Below are 27,056 nucleotides of genomic sequence, written 5' to 3'. Positions count from 1 at the left end.
GGCACCGCCACGGCCCCCCACCCCCTCCCAGCCGTGCCTGCCTGCCCCTGCCTGTGCGTCCGTGCGACTGATGAGAAACCTCATGTTACTGACACCTCTTCTGACACTGTTGGTGACGAGCACACATTTGTATAGTTATCCCTGTCTGAACGCACGTCCAGGTGCACACAGCCGTGCGCCACTAGAGCAATGGAATGTGAGACCGATTGTTGGGGTAAGTCTGTGGAACCTGGGAAGAATGTCGTCGGTGGTGTTGACTGCGTGTCTTGTCATGTCATTGTGCCGCGGGGAACGGACAGCCTCGCTGCTTGCAGAGGTGCGCTGGGTGCGTCTGAGCCTTTGTTAAAGAGAGGGGGTGGTGGAGTTGTAAAGAGAGAACTAGGAGGTCGAATCTTCGGTTGCGGTTGGTGCGTTGCGCTGAGGGGGCTGATGTCGGTCGGTGATCAAGCACACGTTGTGCTCTGCAGGGGTGGTGCATTCGCCGGAGCTGGGAAGGTCCTCGCAGGATGGGGCGTGATGCGAGAGGCAGCGACTGCACCAGAACACCCACGAGGGAGAGAGATGTACCGACGTTGTGGAGGAAGGCACTTCATCTAGATGTTTGGGATGACAGAGAGAGAGGAGGGCCCCTGCAGGGCGTGGTACATCATGGTCGCGTGCACTCCCCACTCCATCCTTTCTGCGGGGAAGCCAGGCTGCCCCTCCCCCTATCCCCGTCCGTGCCGGACCACCTCTGGTGGTGCCAGGGTCAGGCACCTACGACGTAGCGAAGTCAGAGCGATTTATCGCTACGGGTGTCGCCAGCCATGTCCTGGATGGCGCTGCGTGGGGGAGGCCTGCAGCTGTGAAGGTGTTTGTGCGAACCATATGATGGGCAGTATGCCGCCATGACCCGAGCGTATCCCACCCGGCCCTCACCGCCCCCTGGCTCGGGGAGCCCGAGACGCCCCGAGGGATGCGCAAGGTGGCGACCGGCCACGAGGTGAGCGGCTGTGGGGCGACCCTGCGGAGCGGGGGAGGGTGGGTATAGGGTCTGGGGCGGAGGCCGCGCTTCGCCGGCTGGGTCGGCGCACTTCTGCACTGGCGCGTGTCTACGGCTGCTTGGCGGCACGCGGTGTGGGGGATCTGTGGCAGTGCCGGGGGTAGAGTGGCGTTGTGCCCATGCTGTATGGCAGAGAAATGGACGCGTGTCGAGAACGAAACGGATCGATTGGGAAGTGGTGCAGGGATGTAGGGAATGGTGCTGGAGACGGTAACGCAGGTGCCCCCTTCGTAGGCACCACTGGTGTGTGTCGGCGAACCGGCGGCTGATCTCGTGGCAAAGGGACGATGCAAAGGCGAAATAATGGCGATGGGAAGAGCAGAAGGTCGCCCAGCAGCACACGCGTGGAGGAAGCAGCGGCAGTGTATGTTTCACGGACGCTCTCTTACTGCTCTTCGTTTTGTTGTTCCAACGAGCGACGCAAGACGAATGTCTCGACAACGCCTTGCTCCGTTGTCATCTGTACCTCTCCCCCCCCTCCTGATACACCTTTCTCTCACTCTCTTTCTCTCCTTGCCTGTGCTTGTCCTCCAAGTCCACTGTAGCAAGAGAGGCGCCCGGCAACACAGCAGCGACACATCATATAAACCCAGTCAGAGCCCTCGGAACTCGGGCCATGTCATCGTACTATCGTGGCGGCAGCACCCGTGGCCGTGGACACTACCGAGGTGGTGGCGAAGGCGGTTTTCGGCGCGGTCGTGGAAGCTACGCAGATGCCGTGTCCGACGGCAACATGAACCGCAACGAGGAGCAGCAGCGAGGTGAACGATACCGGTCTCAATCCTCTGGCGACGATGAAAGCGAGAGGGGAAGCGGAGGGTTTGGAGGCAATCCGCAGTGCCATGCCGGTCCGCCCCTTCCCCTCGTCGCTCTCGAGTCTTTTCTTCGAGATGTCGACGGCAGCAACTACAGTCAGCTGAAGCAGCTCACCGGGCGCACGTACAGCCTCACGCGACAGATGAAACCAGACCCTGCGTCGGTGTCGATCCGATTTGTGCGCATCCAACCAGATCCGTTTGCCCCCGGCAGTCAGGTGTGCGTGAGCGTGCCAGCGCCGTTTGCCACGCACGCCCTGCTGCACTCGGCGCACTCCACACCGCCCGGGGTCACTGCCGCGGCCCTCGGTAATCTTCTCTCACCGGAGGATGTCGCGTGTCGCCGCGTCGCCGCCGAAGACTTCATTCTTCGCTGCGTAAAAGGTGGGTTCGCGGCTGGCCGGAACACCAGTGGTGCGGTGCAGACAATCCACCAATCGCAACACGTTATCGCCCGCAGCGCCGTCCGCCTGCTGGACGCGAGCGAGGCGCATGACAGCGATGGCACGTCGGATGGTTGGATTCATGTGTACTTCCGTGTGAAGCTGCCCGGCCACGGTCGGCGCATCGACGGTCGACGCATTCAACAAATTCTTTTTTCAGAGGTGCTTCCAGTCTTCCAGGAGAACGTGCTGCGCTGCGACCACCATGCACTGTGGGCACACGTCACGTGCGTGCATGACCAGGAGTGGCTGCGCGCGCAGCTGCGAGAGTGGGGATTTGCAGCCTTCATTGCCGATGGTGCTATACTGCCGCGTGCGACGGGCAACTCCGACAAGCCGCTGAGTGGCCCCAGCGTTGTCGCCTTCTCGCCCCCGGACACCTTGCGGCACACGTTTCAGCTGCCGTACTCGGGCCGCGCTATCAGCGGCGCTGGTCTGCCGCACGGTCTCACCCTCATTGCCGGCGGCGGCTTTCATGGCAAGTCAACGCTCTTGCGTGCGCTGGAGCTCGGCGTGTACAACCACGTCCCTGATGATGGCCGAACCTTTGTCGTGGTGGACCCGACAGCGGTCAAGATTCGTGCCGAGGACCGCCGCGCCGTGCACGGCACTGACATATCGCCTTTCATCACAAACCTTCCTTACCGCGACAATACGACTGCCTTTGTCACCGCCGACGCGAGTGGGAGCACCAGCCAGGCCGCCAACATCATGGAGGCTCTGGAGCTTGGCTCGACGACGTTGTTGCTCGACGAGGACACGTCGGCGACGAACTTCATGTACCGTGACCCGCTCATGGAGCAGCTCGTCCCGCGCACGCAGGAGCCGATCACCTGCTTTGTGCACCGCGTGCGTGACCTGATGTATCATCATGGCGTTTCCGTAATAATGGTTGTGGGAGGGTCGGGGCAGTACTTTCCCATGGCGGATGTCGTCCTGCTGCTGAACGCGTACAAGGTGACAGACGCCACCGCGCAAGCCAAGGCGATTGCAGCGCAGAGCGTCGGCCGCGGTGGTGTTGGGCTTGTGGAGTCGGCAGCGCCGCCAGCAACGTCCGCGTTTCGCCTCCCTCCTCGGCGAAGCTTTGTGTACGCCGACACCTTCGGAAGGCTTGGATCGCAAAGCCAGCAGCAGCAATACCACCACCACCACGGCTACGGCTACGGCGGAAGTGGGCGAGGCATCAAGATCAGCGGCTCTGGCATTGAGCATATACGCATAGCCGACGAGGACATCAATGTGACGCTGTTGGAGCAGCTGGTGGAAGAAGGGCAGCTGAACGCTATCGCGCAGTGCCTCGCGATGCTCTACGATAGCGGCAGCGCGGCTGCAGCGGAATGGCAACGGGAGGAGGCACCTCGTTCGAGATACCCGCCATCACTGTCGAAAGCCCTGTCTGTCGATGCTGCCGCAGCTGCCGGTGCACCAGCGTCAAGCCTCTCCGACTTCGGTCGCCTCGTGTACAACTGTGAAGGTCGATTACGCCAAGCGCGGCTGGAGCTGCAGACGGCATCGTGCTACCTGCCAGTCGGATTCACCGCCTTGCCACGCGTTTTTGAGATCGGTGCAGCACTGAACCGCCTGCGCACCCTTGTGACCAGCTGCAAGTGAGGGAAATGGACGGGCAGATGCAGAATCGTGCGGTTTCCCTCATTGTTCCATGGGCGTCTCTGGAAGGATTTAGCTGTGTAGAGGGGTGCGCGTGTGTTTAGGTGTTGATCGATATATAGGGTATGGTGAGCTGATGAGTAGAGTAGGAGAGCGGCAATGAGAGCATGATCAAGAGCATAGGTCGATGGTCGCTGTCGTTGTATCGCTGCAGCCGCCACCCGCGCACAACCCTTGAGGAGGTCCCTCACCTCCGTACCACCCACCCCTCGCCGTCATGGTGTTAAAGCTAATGCAGAAGTTTCCATCCCCTGTCTTCGCCTTCATAAAGATCCTCGCAAGAGAAATGTGCACGCCTGAATATGTGCTGGTCGGTGTCGATGCGCGCGCTCAGGCTGGACATCAACGGATGGCTATGAGAGAACGAAACCCCCACGAAGCGGGACCTTGTACACAGAGCAGCGCGGAAGAATGGCACGACAGAGATGTGAAGGAGTTGAGGCGACTAGGAATAGAACTGGCTCTTTGTACCCATACGTCTGTAGAAAGGGTGTTGATGTTGATTGTCTGGCTCGTCAAGGTGAGGTTTTGCCTGTCTTGCGCTCGTCGCGCCCCCCCCTCCTCCCTCTCTCTATCTCTTTCTCCTCCCCCGCCTCCACACTTCAACGCTCATTCTGCGCGTACGAGTGCCTGCCTCGTCAGAACGAACTTGTGTCTCCGAGTGCCTGAGTGTGTGTGTGTGTGTGTGTGTGTGTGTGTGCACGCGCCTGCGTGCACCAGTACCTCTACTCATATACTGGAAAAGGAGGCACCCAATTCTCCTAGTGACAGCACTCGGAGCACAACAACGAGGACGGCCCACCGCAGCACTGACGACACACAGACACACATACACATTCTCTCTGTGCGCTCTCTCCTTCATGTCGCACTCGGATATGAACCCGCTCGAGAGGGATGATGTGTTTCACCTGTTTGACGCCACCTCTCCAGTGGCCTCCGCATCTGTCGCGGTGGACGGTGGAAGCGATGCGGGCGCCGCACCCATCACAGAGATACAGTACACCGCGCTCCTGTACATGATGGCAGCGCAGCTGGGCATCTCACACGCCGAGGCAGAACACTTGTTTCCATCCTACAAGCACGCGCCGCTGAGTGTGCAGGCATCGGCCGCCTCTGTCGACACCAAGTCATCACAGCTCCCTCCCCTCTGCGCCCACCTCTTGCGGGAAGGCGCCGCGGCGTATTGCTGGGCTAAAGCTGACGCCCACACCATCCCCGATGTACGCTGCTGCGATGCCCGGGAGGTGCACAAGCAGGAGGTGTTTCCGGCGCTCGATCACGGCCCACATGTACACTGTCTTCGCTGCTTCCAGCAGAGCATTGAAAGGGCGCCGCCGCCTGGGCCAGGGGTGTCACCACCAGTCGTCGTTGACTACCGCGACGCCGGAAGCCTGCGGGCGCACCTTGAGGAGCATCGGACGCGCTACGCGACGTGCCTGCGCATCCTGGAAGACAGCAGCAGCAGCGACTGTGGCGCAGCGCATGATATGCTCTCTGAAAACCTTGCAGTGTGCGAGGTGGCAGCCGAAGAGGCAAGCCGCCATGTTTGCTTCATGGCTTCGCTGGGAACGGTGGCTTGTCCTCTGGTCGTCTTCTGCGCCGAGTGCGACTCCTTTGCCCCGCTGGTGCACTTTCACGGCGTGAGCGGTGCAGGCCCAAATGTGGCTGATGCCTGGGTGTCCACGGAAGGCACCGACACGGTGCTGAGTCGGCTCCTGCTGGGCTGCCATGTGCTGTACATGTTCGATGAAACGCGGTTTGGCCGGCAGCGACGCAGTGCTCGACGTGTGGGTCGGAACTCGGCCACCCATGCCACACGCAGCACACAGCACCTCCTCTACATGTTCAAACCCCTTCTTTTCTCCATGGCGACGGAGGATCGTTTGATAGAAGAGTTCGAGTCCGGCGCAGAATGCACGTATGCCGCGGTGGTACTTCCGAATGCAAGCGTGGCTGGTGATCCCCCTCAGCTGCTCCTGCGAGAAGACACGGAAGGGGAGGGGTCAGACGCAGCGCCGGCGCAACCGTGCTTCTCTCCGGTGGTGATTGGGTTCGCAAAGGAATGGGCGACAGCGGAGCTTCTGGAGAAAAAGGTCGCAATGGTGTTCGAGCACTCCAGCAGAGCATCGGCTGTCGACTCACAGGAAGGCGGAGAGCCGTCCTCCTGCTCGTCCGACCCATCATCGCCTACGCCGCCGGCCTTCCGCGTTACGACGCGGATGGTGTACATTGTGGATACGGGGGAGTGGGCGGTAGCGCACGTCCTCTACCACCGCCTCCTGCCGGCTAACACTGAGCTGCCGCTGAGCTACGTAGACAAGGCGGATGACGGGATTCGCGTGCAGGATGTGTACGAGGTGGATGTGCCGATGCCGGCGTGGACCAATGACTCCATTAGTGAGAGCGAGGCGAGCGCGGCCGTCGAATCAAGCGGCGAAGGCGGGGAGGAAGCGGAGGAGGGCAGCGACGACGCGGTGGCGATGGCGGCGCTTGCCATGGATGGATGTCCCTACTCCATGGAGTCGTGCACCATCGACTTCTTCACGCGCATGACAGTGCTGGCCAAGGCGATGCACGAGCTGCGTACGTGGCGGCTTACGATTGACGAGAACAAGAATCTATCGCTGCTTTAAAGCGTGAAGAAAGACGGCATCCACGGCACTCCGTAGATGAAGGCGCGAGTCGTTGGCAGCGGCGTTGGTGATCAAGGCAACCTACGTTTTCTTCGTTCGCTTCTGGATTCACGGAGTATGGGCGACGTGGGCAGCGGATGCACGTCAATCCCTACGCCGCCTAGCCTTTCCTACCCTGCCCCCCTCCCCACCCCCAACTCAATCTCTTCCCTTTCGCGCTGGCAAACGAACGATAGTCGTCACGATACCCACGCCGCAAGCGCGATGTGGCGTCGCACGCGGTGTCGTCCACGTCAGTGCTTGCACGTCACGTCACAGCTCGAAGCGAAAGGGGGGAGGGGGCTACACTCATGTGCATCGGTGCTCAGGACTGCGCCTGCACGCGGGGCACCTCGTTCCTGCAGACCATCACACCCATCCACACACCACTGATCTCTCTCTCTCTCTCTCTCTCTCTGCCTCCTCTCCCCCCTCTCCCTGTGTGTCGGCTTGTTCGGCATTGCCTCTCATGTTGCGCTCGGTTCCTTGTCTCCACGGCCGTCGAGAGTGGTGTGACATCGAGCGCAGTGTCGTTCTTCTTTGGTGCTTTCATAATCGCCCCTGCACTCCTCTGCCTTGGCAAATGCGAATGTATACAGTTGGCGGGCATTCTTCATAGCAGGCAGGCCGATACACTCGTTGATTGACTCAGCTCGTCCGCCCGGCAGCACGTGTGCGCGCACACTGTGTGAAGGGGCAGCGGTGACCAGCAGAGCTGTTGCCTGTTGTCACATCCGCAGCACACACACAGGCGAAAAGCGGGTTTGTCGACATCAAATGAACCCGTCGTCGAAGCGGCACGCGTATGAGCCGCTGCCGCAGCAGCAGCAACAGCACCCCACAAACCCGCCGGCTGCTTATCAGCATCGCCGAGTAAGCACAGGCACTGGTCGCGACAGCCCTGCCCTTCCACAGCTCTCGCCGAACTCGATGCCTGCGATGACCAACATCGCTGAGCCCTCCTCAAGCCCCGCCCTCATCTCCACCTCGGCAGCGTCGTCAACTCTGGTGCCCATCTTCCAAGGGCGGGAGGGTTCTGTAGCAGCTTCAAGAGGTGGCGGCAGCGGCAATTCTGAAGCTCATCCTTGTCCTGCCGAGGAAAGCCACAGCTACCCCGGGGCGTCTACCACGGCGGCGCAGTCCATGGCGCTGGCGGTGGTGCCCTTCACAGGCACTAGCAGCGGTGGGATGAGCAGTGACGGCGTCGGCGTCAGTGCACCGCAACGGTGTGACCCGAGAGTGGGTGGTGTCGTCCAAGAAGGCAAGAACACAGGTGTTGGCGGTGATGACGTTGGCTACTACTCTGGGTCCTCCCCGTATGGCAAGCTGGCCCCGCTGTCGCTGAGCACGGAGCGAGTGTGTCCGCACTGCCTTCGGCCGTACGACGTCTTCGACGACCGCGAAGGCGTATTGGACCCGGCGACGTTCTTCCGCGTGGATGCAACAACGAGGTCGTCGTCGATACAGCCCTCACCAAGCCATCCGAAGCTGCTCCCGCCGCCGTCGCAGGAGGGGGATGAGCAGCAGAAGCAGCAACCATCGAAGCCCCCGCGCTTATACACTAAGAGCGCAGGGGATGGTGGCAGTGGTACTGGGCAGCTGTTGTGCAGCAGGGGCAGCATGACCGCTGGGCTCGATGACAGCAGCAGTGACGGCATCAACCGCAGCGGCAACTACACGCCCGTACACCCACCAGCCGCTGCGTTCACCTCGCACTACTTCCGTGCGCTGCCCCCACCCTCGTTCATCATAGCGGCGGGAGCCCGCGGTGCATCGGCACCGCTCGCCATCGAGGACTACCGCCCATCGCCGCTGCTCGATAGCCCGAGAGGCGAGAAGGAGGAAGCGAGACAGCCGTTCGCACTGGCTCCCGCGTCTGCCAGTGACAACGGTGGTGGAGGTGGTAACTCGAGTGGGACGCTGGTGTGCAAAGTAGCTCCCGTGCCGCACTACTCCTACGTGTGGCCCATCACCTGCACAGGAATGCGCTCGCAGGTGCGACTGCTGCAGCAGGGTGACGGCAGCGACAAGACGGCGGCAGAGGTGGAGGGCAGGAAAGAGGAGTCGCCGTCGTGCGAGAGCGGCTCGCCCGTCTGCTCCCCCACCGCTGCGACGCCGTCGCCGAACAATGGCTACTACCGTCATTACTTCAAGGAGCTCCGTCAGCTGGGTCGCGGCACCTACGGAGGAGTCTACCTCTGTCGCCACATTATGTGTGGCGTTAACCTCGGCGAGTTCGCTCTTAAGAAGATTCCAGTCGGCGACAAGGTCACCTACCTGCAGTCGGTGCTGCGTGAGGTGCGCATTCTCGAGGAGGTCCGACGGCACCCCAACGTGGTCGAGTACAAGCACAGCTGGGTGGAGGAGGCGCAGCTCGCCGACTTTGGTCCGCCCGTGCGCTGTCTCTTCATCTTGATGGAGTACGCGTCCGCAGGCTCGCTCGACACGTATCTGGAGCGCTACGGCAACAATCTCTCCACCCTCGCCGTGTGGTACTTCTTCCTCAGCTCCGTGGCAGGCACGGCGCACCTTCACGAGAAGCACATCTTGCACCGCGACCTAAAGCCTCAGAACCTGTTGCTGGCCGCAACGAAGGACCGTCCGCCACGGGTGCTGGTCAGCGACTTTGGCACGGCGGCGCTGCTGGATGACATCCTGTACGACCGGTCCGGTGGCACGGGCACGCTCGAGTACATGGCGCCGGAGCTCCTCGAGACGACCACCTCGCTTCGCGGCACCAATGAGCGGTACGTGAACCATCACACGATGGCCTCCGACGTGTGGTCGCTGGGGATGGTGCTGCACTACCTCGCCTTCGACGGCGCGCTGCCGGAGCGACACGAGGACGGCAGTGTCAACCTCGACAAGGCACGCCACTCGGCGAACGCCAGACCGCCTGAAATGCTCAGACTGCTGGAGGCCATGCTGCAGCTTGATCCCGCAAAGCGGCCGCGCTGCAACGACATCCTCGGCTCCCCGATGGTGCAGTCCATCATGCGCATCTTCAACAAAGATGACCATAGCCAGTGGGACCTCTCCATCCAGCGGCAGCAGCAGCTCTCGGCTACCTCGCCGTCTGCGATTCTGCCGTTGGAGCGTCCCCCTCTCCCACCGGTGCCGGCGCCAGCGCCCAGGAGTACACCACTCAATGTTCTAGAGGCCCACAGCATCGATGACAGCAGCTCGCCCCGCGGCGCTCGCAGCCGCAACGCTATCCTCGCCGTCTCCACCTCTTCACAGGGACATGGCGCGCGGGCCGACCGTACGAATCTGGAGGACAAGAGCAACACACTTCAAAGCAGCCGTGTCGAGCTCCTCTCAGCGTCGACGTTGGTGGATCTGTCAACGGCGATGGCGCTTGTCGGGAGCAGCAGCAGCAGCAACGGCAGCCCCTTCGCAGTGAAGTTGCCTCCGCCGCGCCCTCCATCTACTGTGATCTCCCAGCATGGCCGACAGCAGCAGCAACGCGCGCATGCGGTGGTCGGGTTACCGCAGACCCTAGCCTCCTTCAACACCTCCCAGCTTTCAGACTCGCCATCGCCGCGCAGGGTCAACGTCGGCGTGCAAACCAATCCGGTGGTGATAGTGGAGAAGCAGCAACGGGACACATAAGGGGGGAGGAACGAGTAGTATAGTAGGGAAGTGAAAGAGGACCAGGACCGCTGCGACCGATGCATCGTGGTTGGCCCCCCAACTCCTCCCTCCCTCATTTGCGTCTCCCCTCGCAAATGTGTGTGGGAGAGCATGTTCGTGCTTGTGCATGTGTGTGTTCCCATCACTCGCTCTCTGCCCATATGTCCTCGCCCTCTCCTCCTTCCTCTCTCCCTTTCTGGTCTCTTCGCCATTCACGCCCATTATTCCCGCCCTCCCCTTCCCAACGGCAAACTAAACAACGAAAGAAACCGTCGAAGAATGGCGCCCGTGCGCGCAGCCGTCCCAGAGCCTTCTCCCATCGTCTCCCTCGACTCCCCTCCCCCGCCATGGACGGAGCGATCCATGCCTATGTGCGTGTCTGTGTCTCTGTGTCTGTGTGTACCGCTGCCCTGATATCCTCAAACCCCCTCTCTCCTCTCTCAAGGTGCTTCAAAATCGAGCAGCACCGTCATCACCACCACCCATCGTTCCCTTCCTCACCGCACAGGTACAAGACACACACGCACGCATGCTCGCACCCAAGCGTCGAAGCACGTAGCGGGCGGCAAGAAGGCAGGAGCATCAAGTCCCCTCTCCGAGGAGCCTTTGGCCATCCCGTGGAGCGAGCCTGTTAGGACGGCTCCCTCCATTCAAGCCACCGCTTGTGATGTGCAACCGCTGCCCTTCACCGAGGCGAATGCGCTCGTGCAGCGCTTCACCTCTTTTCTATATGAGATGCGTAGTGCCTCTGTCGCTCATCGGCTCGTCTTTTCCTATCGCGCAGGTGGCCTTCTCTCTTTGAAGCAGGCGGAGCAGACCGGTTTCGGCACGCGTGTGTCGGTGGGCGATGCAACTCAGAGTAGGCCAGCATCGTCGCACGCTGACGCCAAGCATGGGGCAGTGATGTGTCGATGACTACCAACCAGGTCATCATCGCTTGGCATCTGCGATGACGATGCCGACGACGTTGCAGACGACACCCGAAAGGAGGAGAGCCGGAACGTCATGTCGGGTGCCCGGTTCAATCTGTGTGACGCGTCTGCTACACCGGTAGCAGTCCGCCAGCAACTGACTCAGCCTCGCTGCGCACCGCTCTATATGTTCTACGTCTCCGCGCCGTATAGTAGCGAGGTGCCCGTCGACTCTCACCGGGCGAGCACGACTGTGGATGGAAGCGTGCCGCAGCCGCTGGTTTGCCGCGCAGGTGGTGTGGTCGCTCTCAAGGATGTGAGGTCAGCTCGGGCAGGCACGGTTTGTGCGCCGAGCGCAAAGAGAGAGGGAGGCTTCGGTGTTGCACAGATGTACACGCATGCATCTCTGCCACCGACCCTTCCCCGCATCCTCCCCCGACTCTTCCATCGTCTGCATTAACCACTGCCACCGCCAACACTTCCGCTTTCGCTGTTCTTGTTGTGTTGGGCTCTTTGCCTTCCCTACGCAACTATTTCCTGTCGTTTCTCCTGCTGCGTACCACGCTGCGTTCTGTGTGGTCCTGCCCACCACGTCCCTTCCCCTCTCTTATCACGCATCCGTCTTCGCTTTCCCTCTCTCGCTCGCCCGCCGGCATTATGTGTGTCGTGGAGTCCGCATGCATACCTCCTTGTTGTCCCTAACCCTCTCCCCCTCCCTGTCTCACGCGAACCCCCCCCCCTCATGACCGCTCCACCATCGATCTGCTTTCCTCTCCTCCTCCAACTCAGGGGAGGGAGAGGTGCCGAAGAATGGGGGCACCTCGCCTTTTAGGAGTGGTGGTTAGCTACACGGGACCCTCTTCATGTGTCTCTGTATCCCTCCATATAACTGTAGTAGGCACTCTAGTGTGTGTAGCACGCGGTCGGCTACGCTGGTCTCCTCCTACCCCCTTGTCACTGGACCATCTCTCTCTCTCTGTTGATACGTTCGCCCTCTCTAAACGGTGCCTGGGCCGTGGGTAGACTGTGCCAGCGCGCGCGGCAGAGCTCATTTCGTGAAGCTTCATTGATACACGCGTAGACACAACACGCGCACATATACACCAGCACAGCTAGGGACGCACAGATACACACATACACTGACGGACGCGTACGCACCCTCTCCAAGGTGGCACCCACACGCTACCCGGTCAACACACCACCACACCCAGAACTCTTCGCCACGAAACGAGGCCATCTTTCTTTGCTTCTCTCGCACACTAGCGCGTCAATGGAAATTGTGTCCTTATCTCTCAAGTCCTTCATAGAGCCGCTCATAGACCTCATTCATGGAGACTTGGTGCTGGAGGACATCTGCTGTCAACGCGTCGCACATGCGTTCGTTGAGCATCATGAAGCAGCGCTGCGCCGCGTAGTTACCAGCCACACGCTCCCTAGCGGGCTTGAAAAAGCGATAGAGTCGTACTGTGTGCGCAGTTACGTGCTCAACGCGCCCAAGCTCCTCACGGAGTCGCACGAGGTGGCGCAGATGCTACAACGGCTCGCCGACACCCTCATTGAAGCCGCCAGAGCCCCGAAGGGGGAGCAGCAGAACGGGAGGCACGACATAAACAACGTGTGCATCGAGGATGCAGGTGCGCGGTCGCCGTTGGCAGGGGTCGCCGAGGTGAAAGCTGGCTCCGCCGCTTATCTGCTTGCTACATCGGCAGAAATGATCAAGGAAGATGTTGCAGCCTTGCAGGCGCGGCCGGAAACGCAGCGCTGCGCACGCCTTATCGACTCCCTCGGAGAGGTCGTCCTGGGGCACATCATGTATGCCGCCCAGCAGTGTGCGCAGCAAGCACAGGAGTACCTTGGCGGCGCATCCTGGCACTGCACTCGGGTGGCACACGCCTCCTACCACGCAGCACTGCACCAATTCGTGAAGTCCGCCGTCGAGCACCGCGAAGCGCGCAAGCGAGAGCGGGACGCGGCGCAGGAAGCGGAGGTGCAAGCTCTTCTGTTCGGCAGCGACCACGCCATCGTGGAGCCAGCGGCACGCAACGAAGGCAGGTACGAGGTGGTGGAAGGCGACCTCGTCGCGGTCCGGGAGCCGGCCCAGCATGATGCCCCCCCAGCCCCACCTGAGTCACCTGACACTGACTTTGCAACACATGTACAGGCCGCCATGGAGAGCATGCCCTCCTCTCCACAGCCACCGCCACAGCCCCTGTTGAAACACTCTATCCCGCAGACCACGAGCACTAGCGGGGGGCGTGTGCTGCACTCCGTGAACGACTCCATCGCAGAGCAGTGTGAAGCGTTGGTGCACATGACGCCGCCTGCGACTCTGCAAGTACAACAGCAGCAGCAGCAGTCAACACCGGTGCAGTCCTCTGCACCGCACTCAAGCGTACTCGCGGCGGCGGAAGGGCGGACAAGTGCGCCGGTCGAACCCGCCCTGAGTCCAGAGATCGTTGTCGACCCCTTCTCGCTCGCGGCGGCCTCGAGCTCCCTCGTCACCTCCTCTGAAAGAGACGCGCCGCAGGAAAACGACGACACAGCTCGCCCGCCTCACCGGAAGCTGCGCAAGGCGGACACCATTTTCATTGGCGCCTCGGAAACGAGTGTCCTGCGCATGATGGAGCACACAAACGCCGACGGCAGTGAGAGCTGTCATCTGTTGTCGTCACCGACGTCCGCCTCCGCCTCCATACCGTCCTCCACGCTTCCGATCGGCGCGCAGCGACGGCACGACAGCAGCGGTACGACGGGCGGCACCGTCCCCTCCGCCACCTCGACAAACGTAGCCGCTGCAGATGTTACAGATGCCTGGGAAGGGGTGCGGCGATGTCTGCAGCGGCAAGATGCCGAGCCCCGCTCCTACTTCCTATGCGGTGCGACACATCGCTTTGAGCCGTGTGTGGCGAGAGGCTTCTTTTGAAGGGGCCGGCTCGTGCAGGCGGGTGAGAAGGTCGGGAGGGCACGCGCCAATGCGACCGCAGACTAACGCGCACACACGTCCGCTGGCAGAGCTACCCAAACTTGACTTGATCGAACGTCGTCCCTGTCAGCCGACACCAACGTAGATGTTCCTCAGCTATGTTTTACATTGCTGGGATGAGGTGAGTCAAACACACATCGGTGCGGTGATTGCAATACCCTCTCGCCCCATCCCGGCTCATCGCTAATGCGTCGCTCACGCCGTGCCGTCTTTAGCCGCTACTGCGCCAACCGCCATCAGAGAGAGAAACAGCCTGGTGACCTGTGACCAGCGTTGGTGGCGGTGCCAAACATACGAAGCTATGTGCTGCAGTTGTTTTTCTGCAAAGGCCCGTCAGTCTCACCGGCGGCCTTGCGACGCTGCCTCCTTCCCTCCCTCCCCCACACACGCACACACGCTGTCCACTCGCCACCACGCCTCTCCCTCCCTCTCTCCCTTTTCTCCTACCACCTTAGCATAAACACACAGCAAGGCACACATCCTCCTCTCACAGGAGCTCTGGCAAGGGCCCCAGAGTGACACTGTCGAGGAGAACGACAAGGGCGAGAAGCAGCCCCCCCCCCTCCACCGCATCCCTGTCTCTCGAACCTCCTCCTCACACAAAATCATGATTAGCCTGGATGCCTACGTGCGGTACGTTTACCAGTACTCTTCGCCAACCACAACAGAGCATCTTCGGCAGACCGTCTGGGGTCCACTTGGTCTCTGCTCTGGCGCGTCCGCCTCGCCCAAGCCCATCTCTGGTGCGCAGCCATGCTGGAGAGACGCATCCGTGTCGCACGAGGTGCTGTACGCCGTCCCACCTATCACAACGAACGTGCGGTGTGTCGGCAGCCGCATCGACGCTCACCTCACTGATCTACTTGAAGCGCTCCCGCTGTCGTCGCCGACGGTGCCCCCCACCACTCCGGCTGCAGCGACTTTGGCCTCCCGCTTCGCACGTCCATCACGTCTCGCCACCATTGGTCTGCCGTTTTGCCTGTGTGTGAAGCCGCAGACAGAGCATCTTACGCCGTGGTCGCTCCTCTGCACCTCCTCCTCTTCGCCGACAGACGCATCAAACCCAGAAATGAATCGTAAGCAGCCGAGTAGACCGCTCGTTCTCGTGGTAGATACGGGGGCGGCAGAGGCGGTACTGCGGGGCAGCGACCTTTATGCACCGGGTATCGTGACAGCCTCTCGCCCTTTCCATGCCGGAGAGCGCGCGGTTGTGGCCTTCTACGTGGAGCGCGTTGCAGGCACGGGAGACGAGGCGCAGAACGGGAGTGCAGAGGCGCCGTGTCGTCTCGTCTGTGCGCTCCCCACCGGAGCCACCCTCTCGGCCGAGCAGTTCGAACCCCTCGATATGGATGTCGATTACCAAGACAAACACCAGCAAGTGGACATGCTGGCAGGCCGCTCTACCTTTCTCGTGTGCATCGGTAGTGGTGTAACATGCATGGAGTGGAAGACCGTCATGAGCCGATCGGTCCATGGCACCGCGCTGCGGATGGAGTGGACACCGCAGGGGCAGCCCTCTCGCGCCACCCTGCGTGCTCTGCTCGGAATCACGAAGGGCACCGAAGACAGCAATGCGCGGAGCAGCACTCCACTACCGCAACCACCATCGTCAGGCGTAGAAGAAGGAGAGGAAAGGGCAGCAGATGTGTTCTTCCTGCAAAACTACTCTAGCATGGTGCCGGTGGCGCTCCTGGTCCAGCATCTCTCGCCAGCCGCCCTCCGCCGTGCGTGGACGCACAGCGACGACGCGGACCAGGGCCGCTCGCCTGTACCGTGCACTATCCTCGACGCGTGCGCCGCCCCGGGGGGCAAGACGAGTCTCTTGCTGTCGCTGCTGCAGGAGCGGGCCGAGCAGGAGAGGACAGCGATGGCAGAAGCAGCGATCCCTCTTCCATCCGCCACAGTTGCCACAGAACCCTTTCGAGTGGTGTGCTGCGAGCGTAGCCGACCCCGCCAAGAGCAGCTAATGAGCCTCCTTCACCGCCACTTCGCATCCCACCTCGCTGCGCCGTCTGCGTCGCCCTCGTTGAACAGTACCCCGGCAGTCGATGTTCCATACGTGACGCGCGTGCTGGAGTCTCGATGCGTCGACACGAACAAGTTTCTCAAGCGCAAGCTCACCGAGGCAGCCGGAAGCAGCGACGGCAGCGCCGCGTCACACACGGCCAGCTTCGATGCAGTCTTACTAGACCCCCCGTGCACGGGCATGGGTCTGCGGCCAAAGCTGATGCCCCACGTGCAGTCCATTGCCTCCATACAACGGTCAGCCGACTACCAGCGCAAGCTGTTCGACTCCTGCATCCGCCACATCCGCGGCTCACCGACGTCGCCTGGCGTAATCGTGTACAGCACCTGCACCACGACGCTGGAAGAGAACGAAGCGAACGTTTTGCACTTCCTCTGCACCTACCCCTCGGTGCGTCTCGCCCGTGCCAGGACGGCGGCCCAGCGTGCGCTGTGCGGCCTCTCTACCGTCCGCAGCTACGGTGCCCAGCACGACACCGACGGGAGTCACGGCAGCACTTGTCTCTGCTCTTGCCTCTTGCGAAACGAGATTACGGAAGTGCAACTGGCCAAGGAGCGGGCAGCTGCTGCAGAAGGGCTATCGTCGACGGATCCGCTGCTATTGCTGCGTTTCATGCCTCGGCCACTCGACATATACGACGACATATCTGAAGATGGCGTGGGCTTCTTCGTCGCTGTGTTTCTCTGCAGTGGCTACACGGACGCGTAAGAACCCCATCCTTCCCACCAATCCACCAAGCTTCTTCAGTGACTGGGAGCGGGAGGTGGTTAAAGGGATACGAGGGGGGGGGGCGAGTGGGTGCGGTAACGGGCTTGAGCATGTGCACTGTGTGTGTGTGTGTGTGGTCTTTTGCACTGCTGCTCTCTCGCAAAGACCCACCGTTCTTTACACGCCATCAGAGAGCACCTCACGAGGTACTCGGTGAGGGGGGGGAGCCTCGCACAGCAGTACAGCTGGATATGCACAGCCTCCACTCCCACCCTTCCGCTCCCTGTTGGGGTCGGGAAGCAGAGGAAAGCAAAGGTGGCAACTAACAAGGCAGTGTGTCTCACCTGCTGAATAGCATCCTTGTGGATGCTGCCTGTCAGTATTGCAGTAACCGGCATTGGGGATTCGGATAAGGTTAGGGCAGGGAGAAGGTGGTGGCACACAGGCTGATGGACGCAATGGACACACCTCCTCCCTCGCCTCCTCACTCTCGTATGTACGTCCACCACTCCCTCCCTCTTCGTTCTCCATACACATACATGTACACACAGCCAACCACCACACCCGTTTGCCGCGGGTCGAGCATCTCCACTAGCTTTGCCTTGCGCCCCCCCCCCCCTTCTGGGTGCGTCCCCCTCCCCTCCTCCAATCTCCTTCGCCGCACCCCTCCCGTGTCATCTTGTGCACCGCCACCACAAGAATAGCAGCACCACCTGCTGCGTATCAGCCATGGAGACAATGCATACGCGCAGCGAGTCGCCGCCTGAGGCGCCATCGGAGGAGATTCCCCTCCTTATCGAGGACTTCAGTTGCGCCAACAGCTTCGAGGAGTGCGTCAAGGTGATTGAGCAGTACCTGGCAGCCTTGTTTGACGGGGAACCTCTCTTGCAGTCTTTCCTCGTGGCCCCCGTATCAGCGGCAGCGGGCACCGACGCACCTGCGGACAGGAAGAGCGGGGCAGACATTGAGAATGGGGCCGTAGCCTCCTCCTCGTCACCAGCGTCGCCTACGACTACTTCGTCATCTCCCGCGTCTCTCTCAGTGAATGGCGAGGCAGCCAGCCTCTCTACTGCGTCGAAGGTATATGGCAGAACCATCTCCCTCTACGCGGCGGACCCCATATCGCTCGACAAGGACCTGTCGATTGCGGTGGAGGTGCACGTCCGCGATGCGACTCATCCCATCATGCAGCAGTACTGCACCCCGCTCTTCTTTCTCATAAAGAAGGCCGTTGTGAGTGCGTCGTACCGGGAGAGCGAAACCAGCTATTTGCTGTCGCTGCTCTCCACAGCAGTGCGGCAGATGCTGCTCCAGCAACAGAAGAACCGGGTCAAGGGTGGCGTCCTTCGGCTGTGCCCGGCATCCCGCCGCGCTGCAGCACCTGGTTGTGCGCCGCCTTCACATCACCAACAGGCCATGGCGGCGAGTCTGCTGCCCTCGCCATTCTTTTACCCAGACGGATGTGCGCCGTGCTTCGTCCCTGCCGGGGACTCGTACAAGCAGACCTTCGTTGGTGTCGCTCCACCGCTGCCCACCTGTGCCGCGCTGCCGCCATTGCCAGCGCCCCCGCCGTCGCCGTCCCCGACGATCAGTGCCGCTGAGTGGTTGCTCTTGCATCAACGCAGCTTCACCACGCGATTCCTCGCGGACGCCTTTGGCTGCGTTCCGGAGCACTGCCAGTCCCTCTCCGACTACATCGACCTTTTCCAGTTGCATGTGGGACAGCACAGTCGCATCCGCAGCGACGACTTCGACGGTATCTGCGTGTCCCTGTGGAAGAAGTACGTACTGCCGACGCCGTGGAAGTTTCAACCATATGGACTGTCGGCGGACAGCAAGCCCAACAGCGGCGGCAATCACGCTGACGACGCCCACGCCGCAGACGGCGACGGCATTCCGCTCTCCGCCGCATCCTCGTCCCTCACCTGGGAGAGCGTGCTGCGTCGCGAGAACGAGTACGCCCGACTCCTGTGCGGCGCCTTTACCCACGACTTTGGCACCGCTGCTCCTCCGCTGAAGAACGTGCGGTTTCACTTTCAGTGGAACCAGTTGCAAGATATCGAGGCACACGAAGCTGTCGGGCGGATCAGCCACCTCGATCCCTTCCAGTACGCCCTTACCACAACAGCACCCGGGACCGCACCCCCTTCCGCGCTGGCGTTCAGCAGCGCTTCGGCGGCGCAGGCAGTACAACGTAAGTGCTCCATTACGGCGCAGGCGGTGGTGCGCGACGACAAGGACATCCAGCATGGCGTGAGTGAGCACCTCGCAAAGGTTTTGCTGGGGGGCTATCTGGAGTCCTTCACGAACGCTACCGCGGCGCGCAGAACTATCTCCGCGCATGACGCCAACGAGGGCGGCGGTGGGCGAGGTGCAGTCACCGATCAAGTGCAGCAGCCCGGAGACGATGAAGGCGCCGGAACCGCCAGGGAAGGCCCCGGTGACAAGGACGAAAGCGGTGCAGACGAGCGTAGCGGCGGCCGCTGCAGCGAGGCGCAGCTGCGCGACTTGGCGGCCTGTATTGTGGAGTGGGCCGGTGCCAAAGTGGCGCTGCAGGAGTCCCTCCTCCAGCGCTTTGCCGCGCCCCTGGCATCGGACGACGACGATGACGCCCGTGGCGGCGACGACACGAATGTCTACGGAGACGCCGACCCCGGCTCTCCGCGGCCCCCTGGGGCCGCTCTCGCGGCGCTGAGCGACAAGCGAAGCGAGGCAGTGGTGGCGCGTCATCTGCGCAGTCTCTGGGGGGAGTGGGAGGCGCACCAGCAATGCTGCTCCGGTGAGGCGAGCGCGCCGCACAGGCAACAACGCAAAGGCGGCGCGGGGCACGAAAAGGATCTGCGCCGCAGTTACTTCCCCGACTCCTTCTTCGCCCGCTTCGCCTTCGTCTGTGCGACGCAGGTGCCGCATCCAACAGATGTGCAGGCGCTCTGGCGACTGTGCCTCGATGCCCTTCATCGGCTTCTGTTGGATGCCCCGCATGAGCAGAAGAAAAAGAGCTGGCAGCGCCTTTTGGACTGCTTGGCCATGCCTCCAGAAGACCCGCCCGTTGACCTCGGTCGCCCGCTGCTGACGCAGAAGCTGCAGCTGCTGCGCTACGCGCAAGAGGCACTCCTGCGTTCATTGGAGGAGAACGGTTCGCCGACTACGGCTACGCCCGCGGCGAGCGCGAGGGCGGAAGAGGACGTGGCGGCTACCTCGCTGACCACGAGCCCGGTCCGGCACCTCATCACGAACGGCGAGGTGCTGTGCGTCCCTCCGCCCCTGCCCCAGCCACCGACCACGGCGGACGAGGTGGTGAAACGCGCGGTGGAGCTCAACTCCCTCGACGCGGCCGCCGTGGAGAGCGCCAGTGTCGAGTGGCTGCAGACTGACGTGCTCTACAATGACATGTGCTTTTTCCTGTACGTGAACAAGGCACACGAGGGCCGGATCGTGCGCTTTCCTGACTTTGTGCAGTGGCACAGTCCTCGCGACTTTGTCGCTTCGGCCGGAGCCGGATCGACTACCTCGCCGTCGGTGGAAGCGCCATCACGGCCGCTCAGCGACAACGACTACTTGTCAGAGCGCATGCGACGGCAGCAGAAAAAGGGTGGTGCCAGTGGCGGTAAGGGATCGGCACATGTGTGGTGGTCTCTGTGGCGTCGGGCGACCCCTCGCTCTCGCGATGACATTGTCCAGGGTCTCTTTCGACCACTCGAGCAAGCCACCAAGATTCTTGCCTGGCTCGCTGCCATGCCAACTGCGGAGTTGCTTCTAGAGGTGAGCAACGCCTCCATCGCCAACGCGCTGCACCATATGCTGTGCCACCGCTGTGTCCTCGGGGACGACGGTGCCGATCGGCCCAGTGGACGTGGTCGTCCTTCTCACACGGCCGATTGGAGTTCACGAATGCCGCTTTCTACCGCAGAGGCGGCACATCACACCATTCCGGCCACCCCGCGCATCCGCGCCCTCCATCGATACGTGCGAGGCAAGTGTGCAGCTCTCACCAAAGACGTGGAGGCGGCGTCGGCACTCTTTCTCACCAGTCGTGGCGCCTTCGGCGAAGGCGCCGCGGCGCAGCAGTCAGCAGCCGAGTCGGGGGCCATGGTAACCGAGATGCTGCACGGGTTCTTTGCCAATGCCCTTCACCAGCTCGGCGAGATCGAGGTCAGCGTGTGCACCGCGGTGGCGCTCCAGTACCTCTTGGGCTTTTCAAACCCGGAGGTGGCGGCCACCGTACACGCACTTAGCTCCCCCGCTGCGATGTCCCAGCAGCATCAGGCAACTAGCCTGCAGATGCGCACCGTCACGGTGAGCATGGCGACGTGGTCGACGGCCTTTGCGAAGCAGTTTGCGCAGGCAGAGACGCGTGAGGTGCAAGAAAGCATGGTACGTCTGACGTGCATGGCGGAGCGCCCGCTCGACACATGCGCCTGCTTTCAGCAGCTGGTGGTGCACCAAGACGCCTCGCGGTCTCTCCGTCTAGCGCTTGCACTGACGAAGGAGGTGCTGTAGAAGAGAGACAGAGCGAGATGGGGGGAGGGAGGGAAGAAGGGCGCACTGTGCATTATGGCCGATGATGCGAGCGAGTGTACCCCGTCTTCCCTCCCTCCTTTTTTTCTTATGCATCCACCCGCCTCCCCTGTGTGTGTGTTTGTGTGTGCGTGTGCGTGTGCGTGGCTGCGCTTACGTAGGAGTCGGGTTCAGCGATGGCTGCCGTACCCCAAGCATCGCCGTTCCGCCCCTCTCTCTCCACTGGTCTCCAGCTCCGATCATCGTGGCGCGTATGTGCAGGCACAGATGTGCGTGTGTGGAGCCGGTGTTGTATCGCCTGGAGTACACCTATAGGCGCGCGCACGCACGCGTACAAAATGAAGCCAGGATGGAAGAGTAAGACGTCTTTCGCGTAAGGCAGTCGCAGCGCTGGAAGAGGTGATGAATGCAGCGTTGCGTGCTGCGTAGACTTGATCAGTCTCTCCGATACCTCCTATGCCATAGCCGCGTCCCCGCTGTGTGTCTCTACGCTGGCAGCGTGCGAGCGTGCGTCTACCTACCTCTCCTCTGCTCTTTTTCTCCCTTGATCTTCACGTTTCGTCCCTCCAACCACCACCACCACTACCGCCCCATTGCACCTCTTCAGGCACGCACATAAAAGCATGGGTGCGCAGGCATCGCCGCCCCCTCTTTCCCCTCGCCCCCCCCCAACTGTGTTTATGTCTATCTTCTCTGGAACCGTTTTCATCTTTTCTTCTCTTTCGATTTGTACGCCGTCCAGAACTGGTCTGTCACTCGCTCGCGCTCTCTCTCTCTCGCGTCCACCCACTGCATCATCGCTCACCCACGCGGTGCGTCCTCATAGCCGCTCCATCCCTCCTCCCCCTCGACGCTCTTCGTTTTTAGGTCTTGTCTGTGTTGGCGTGTGTGGAGTGAGTGTGCCTGTCTGCCCCCCTCCCCTTGCCTTTCTCTCTTTCTCTCTCTCTCTGTGTGTGTGTGTGTGTGTGTGTGTGTGTGCCATCGATCTTGCTGCAGCGCAGATCACCACACTTGCCGGCCACTGCGTTGTCGCGGTCGCTGTTCCTCGGAGAAGAAGAGAGTGAAAGGGACGCACGTCGCACGCAGAGTGAGGTGGCCCACTCGCAGGGGAGGTCAGGGAGATGGGCAACGGTTGCTGCGGCTGCTGTGACGCGAAGCCGGATTACAAGCTCGGCAGGCCTCTTGTCTCGGGCAAAACCACCCCGTGCTTCAATGATGGCCGCCTCTTCAAGATCGTCAAGGGCGATATCTGGTACTTCTACAACGACACGCAGGACTATCAGATGAAGGTGACAGCCGACTTCGGCAATGGCTCGAACATCGTCGCGATGAGCGACACAGAACTCGTGCGCAAGAATGACTCCGGCGCCTGCACCGCAACCGTCTCTGTGTTCCCGCTCGAGACCAAGGCCATGGTGCAAACCAAGGAGGTGAACGGCTTCAACGTAAAGTACTCCGGCATCGCCTTCACCGATGCGGACCGACAGAAGCTGCGTCAGAAAGCCGCGGCCCAGGTCAGCGCCGACCTCGCCGAGATGCGCAAGCTGCGCGAGAGAAACCCGAAGGTCAACAACCAAAATCGGCTCCTGAAGGTGGCACGGGGAAAGGGCAAGATGTACGTTGACACGTCCTTTCCGCCCACCTCGCAGTCGCTGATCCGCTCTGGCATCGACTCGGACCCGGATGCGTGCCTGAAGCGGCCGGAGACGATCGCATGGCGTCGCCCCGAAGACTTTCTGCCGAAGAAGTGGCACCCGAAAATTCGTCTCTTCGGCAACATCTCGCCCAAGGACATTAGCCAGGGTCAGCTCGGGGATTGCTACTACCTCTGCGCGCTTGCGGCGCTGGCCGAGCACGATGCCGCCATCAAGGGCATTTTTAAGAACCACCACGGCTGCTGCATCCGCAGCCAGGAGCGAAAGCATGGTGCGTGGCGCGTGAACCTGAACATCAGCGGGTGGTGGCGTACCATCATCATCGACTCGTACTTGCCCACCGTGCAGCTGTTGCCGGTGTTCGCGCGCAACCGCAACCACCCGAACGAGCTGTGGGTATCCTTTGCAGAGAAGGCCTACGCGAAGGTCTTCGGTTCGTACCAGGCGATCGTGGCTGGATACCCGTGGCAAGCCCTCGAGGATCTCACCGGCTTTCCGGCCTACAACTTTGGCAACATGTGGAGGACAGCGCAGACGGACACCGAGACACGGAAGAAGCTCTTCGATTCCCTCCACCGGTGGAACAAGAAGTACCTGATCTGCATTGCCACCCCGTCAAACGGCGCCCTGAAGATGGCTGGTAAGCAGCTCTCAGCAAACCAGTGGGAGGCGCTGTTTGAGAAGGCCGGCCTGAGAATCGGCCACGCGTACTCGGTGCTGGACGTGAGACACTTCCCACTGCACCGGCTGTGCATGCTGAAGATCCGCAACCCTTGGGGGTCGCATGTGGAGTGGAGCGGGGACTGGGGCGATGACAGTCCGCTGTGGAACCGCTACCCATTCATCAAGCTCGCCTGCCGTCCTGAGAAGAAGGCGGATGGCATCTTCTGGATGGAGTGGCGCGATGTGTCTAAGTTCTTCGACAGCGGCTCCGTGTGCTTCCGCCGTGGCCACTGGTTCCGTTCGTGGTATGACTACCGCGTCCTTGGCAGCTTTGAGGACCTTGTGTGCGACACCGCGCTGCTGATCATCGTGAACAAGACGTCGCAGTTTCCGGCGTACATCTCGCTGCACCAGAAGGACTGCCGCGGGCTGGCGACCAGCGACCCGGACAGCAAGTACGCTTGCGTGATGATCAGCATTTCCGAGGGCGACATCAACGGCTCGCAGCAGAAGGTGGTAGCAAACTCCAGCGAGAACCCGGAGGAGCCGAGCACCGAATACCTCTTCCAGGAGTCTCGCTCTGTCTCCCTCTACTATAAGTTCACAAAGGGCCACAAGTACCTCGTCATTCCGCGTCGCATGAAAAGCAGCACTGGCAACAACGTCCCAAAGAAGAAGTACGTCATCGCGCTACGCACGCAGACCAAGGTGTCCAGCGAGGACGTCGTCGTGAACATTGTGCGCCTTGACAAGAACAACGCGGTGTTCAAAAACGTGGCCTCGTTTGACGCTGGCACACCCACGAGCCTCAACACGCTGTACCAGATCAAGGACGGCAACAACGTCTTTCGCACCTACCGCAGCGACAACTTGCGCAAGGGCAAGAAGCAGCACAACGCGGAGTTCGAGCTGGTGATGTGAGAGGTGGATGCTGCGCACATACATGTGTAGTGCACACTGGCGCACCAGTATCTCCTCTTCTGTCTTTAGGGCCATGCGTGTGTGTGTGTGTGTGTGTGTGTCTTGCGTGAGTGCCCCATCTTGGTTCGCACACCGGGAACTCGTCTGCTGCTGTCGATTTCCTAACATCCATCCGCCACAGTCACGTACTTGTGCGTCAATCCGCTGGCAGGCAGGGTGAGGAAAAGCGCACGGGCTCCTTACTCGCTGTCCTTCCCCCCCCCCCGCCCACATACACACACACACACCGCGCTGCCGCCCTGACCCGCACCGACTCCCTGTCATATGCACACCGCGCCCAACTCTGCGAGCGGGCACAACTCTTTCGATTCTACTGGATCTCTGCTGGTACGCGTGGGCCCGAGCCGCCCCCTTCTCACCGCTCCTCCTCCCACCGTCAGCACGTACGCAAAACCGTCGACGTGCACGCACACGCCCGGATGGTATCTCTTCCAATTAAGCATTTTTCTTCTTATACACGTATGCATATGCCAGTCTCTTTGGCGTCCCCCCTCCTCCCATCCTCGCATATCTTCAACAGTCGTGAGATGCAGGCACATGGTATCAAGCAGGTGTTCTCTCCTCTCCCCGCCCACCTGCATACACCCTTTTTTCCATGATTCGCTTGCCAAGCCTTGACGTGGCGCTCTTGTGTAGAGAGAGGCCCACAGTATCACGCGCGCACGTACACGCACACATACACACACCCAGGGATGCAAATCTGTCTGTCGAGTGTGCCGAGGTGGGCGACTATATTCGTGTGTGTGTGTGTGTGGACTCGTTGAAGTGCAGCGCCATCGCCTTCTCTCTGTTTGCTGCTGCTGCTGTTCTTTCTGTTCCTCCCCCTACGACTAGGACTAGGACTTTTTACAACTGATGCTCTTCGTTTACCAAAGTCGAACCTCCGTCCCCCTTACGTTTCTTTTGGTTTGGTTACGTGTCGGTGTGTCTGTGCGTACCCCGAGCGGCCGAGACTCTCCGTCTCCCGCTTCCTCGGCACGCGCGTGCGCGCAGCAAGCAAAAGAAATTGCCCGAAGTATGACAGACTTGGAAGAACAGGAAGTGGCGCGCGCGCAGCGTCGCGAGCTCTCTTGGCGGACCCCCCCCCTTCCCTACCTACCCCCATTCATGTCTCCGTCGCGCTGCGCTGAACCCTTTCCCAGGCTGCACGTGCACACATCATCAAGCATGGTGCCTCAACGACTGTGAGGAGCACCGCGTGTACCCCATACTGCATCGCGCACTCCTCCCTACATGCGCCTCACTTCCCCCTCTCCCTTTCTTCTGCGTACGCTGCTGCCTGCAAGGTGTGTTGCCACACCGTCTTCGTTGACAGGCACGCAGCACATCATTTGAGTCGCCTTTTAGGTCTCCAGTTCAGCGGCCCTCGACCTCTCTGATTCGCCAGCCTCTTTCACTCCACACTCTTGTGCCCTCTGTGTATCGTCAGCACCCGTGACCCCGCGGCCAACATGGAGCCTTGCAAGGAGCGGGTGGCGAACCGTGAGGCCCCATGCACGACTGCGCCTCAGTCAGCGCATTACGAGTACCCTCTCCGCTTCACCGACAAGAAGCTGGTGCAGCCAGGACCTGCGCGAGAACGGCCAGCAGCTGGAGCCACCCAACATGGTCGCGTCTGCCGACGAGTAACCACTTCTTCGCTTGGTTATGCGAGACGCTCGGCGCGAAGCGCGTCGTGGAGATCGGTGTCTCATGTGGCGTCACAGCGCTGACGCCCGCGCGCGTTCGCAGGCATCGCCTCCACGGCCTAGAGAACATGGATTTCATCGAAGGCCCAGCGGCGGCGTTCATGCAGCGTTCGGAGACCCGCAAGCAGACTACGCCGCTGCCCGCGGCGCCAGCTTTGCCCACATGGCGGGGAGCCGGCACGGCGGCGGGGCCTCCCGGGCGCGCCAGCGCAGGGCCTAGGCCCACCGCGAAGCCCGGGGCGCACCGCGGGCAAAGCGGGTGGCGGCCGCCCCCCCCTCCCCCACCCCCCAGGAAGCGCAAACAAACAAAAAGGGGGCCGGCAAAGAAAGGCAAGCCGGGTGGGCCACCGTGCAGGCGGGCCGCCCCGGTGTGTGGGGGTTCCCGCGAGGGGGGTTGCGGTGCTTCTTCCGGGACACGGGGGCCGGCTGGCCTCGCCCCCCCTCTGGGGAAGGCCAGCAGGGGCCGCCAAAACGCGCGTCAACAACCGCCAAACCCCCCGGGCCCTTAACCCGCAGCCAGAAACGCCCCCCAACGCGAGCCCCCGCAACCCCCCAGAGAAACCGCAACCAGCCACCCCCACACACACACACACACCCGCGCCGCCAATCCAAGAACGCGTAGCGAGCACATCCCCTTTGCCCTTTTTTTA

At 61.5% G+C, this 27,056-nt stretch overlaps 7 protein-coding genes and 1 non-coding gene across 8 annotated transcripts; all 8 read left to right on the top strand.

Moving 5' to 3' along the window:
• Positions 1–63: 63 nt before the first annotated feature.
• On the top strand, positions 64–153 carry LMJF_25_snoRNA0001. The gene has a single exon (XR_002460466.1). It is a non-coding gene (small nucleolar RNA).
• Positions 154–1,658: 1,505 nt separating this feature from the next.
• On the top strand, positions 1,659–3,911 carry LMJF_25_1540 (conserved hypothetical protein; the record flags this gene model as incomplete). Its single annotated transcript, XM_001683859.1, has 1 exon — positions 1,659–3,911. One exon carries the CDS (start codon positions 1,659–1,661, stop codon positions 3,909–3,911), a length of 2,253 nt encoding a protein of 750 aa, XP_001683911.1.
• A 917-nt stretch (positions 3,912–4,828) lies between these two features.
• Positions 4,829–6,601, top strand: LMJF_25_1530 (conserved hypothetical protein; the record flags this gene model as incomplete). The annotated part of the gene is made up of 1 exon (XM_001683858.1): positions 4,829–6,601. The coding sequence occupies one exon, from the start codon at positions 4,829–4,831 to the stop codon at positions 6,599–6,601; it is 1,773 nt and encodes a 590-aa protein (XP_001683910.1).
• Positions 6,602–7,417: 816 nt separating this feature from the next.
• Positions 7,418–10,252, top strand: LMJF_25_1520 (putative protein kinase; the record flags this gene model as incomplete). Its single annotated transcript, XM_001683857.1, has 1 exon — positions 7,418–10,252. One exon carries the CDS (start codon positions 7,418–7,420, stop codon positions 10,250–10,252), a length of 2,835 nt encoding a protein of 944 aa, XP_001683909.1.
• Positions 10,253–12,454: 2,202 nt separating this feature from the next.
• On the top strand, positions 12,455–14,107 carry LMJF_25_1510 (conserved hypothetical protein; the record flags this gene model as incomplete). Its single annotated transcript, XM_001683856.1, has 1 exon — positions 12,455–14,107. The coding sequence occupies one exon, from the start codon at positions 12,455–12,457 to the stop codon at positions 14,105–14,107; it is 1,653 nt and encodes a 550-aa protein (XP_001683908.1).
• Positions 14,108–14,774: 667 nt separating this feature from the next.
• On the top strand, positions 14,775–16,901 carry LMJF_25_1500 (conserved hypothetical protein; the record flags this gene model as incomplete). The annotated part of the gene is made up of 1 exon (XM_001683855.1): positions 14,775–16,901. The coding sequence occupies one exon, from the start codon at positions 14,775–14,777 to the stop codon at positions 16,899–16,901; it is 2,127 nt and encodes a 708-aa protein (XP_001683907.1).
• Positions 16,902–17,630: 729 nt separating this feature from the next.
• Positions 17,631–21,401, top strand: LMJF_25_1490 (conserved hypothetical protein; the record flags this gene model as incomplete). The annotated part of the gene is made up of 1 exon (XM_001683854.1): positions 17,631–21,401. The coding sequence occupies one exon, from the start codon at positions 17,631–17,633 to the stop codon at positions 21,399–21,401; it is 3,771 nt and encodes a 1,256-aa protein (XP_001683906.1).
• A 1,139-nt stretch (positions 21,402–22,540) lies between these two features.
• LMJF_25_1480 (calpain family cysteine protease-like protein) lies at positions 22,541–24,658 on the top strand (the record flags this gene model as incomplete). Its single annotated transcript, XM_001683853.1, has 1 exon — positions 22,541–24,658. One exon carries the CDS (start codon positions 22,541–22,543, stop codon positions 24,656–24,658), a length of 2,118 nt encoding a protein of 705 aa, XP_001683905.1.
• Positions 24,659–27,056: the final 2,398 nt, after the last annotated feature.

This window comes from Leishmania major, chromosome 25, assembly GCF_000002725.2.
Source record: "Leishmania major strain Friedlin complete genome, chromosome 25".
NCBI classification, from domain to species: domain Eukaryota; phylum Euglenozoa; class Kinetoplastea; order Trypanosomatida; family Trypanosomatidae; genus Leishmania; species Leishmania major.
This window is presented reverse-complemented; position numbering and strand designations above follow the sequence as displayed.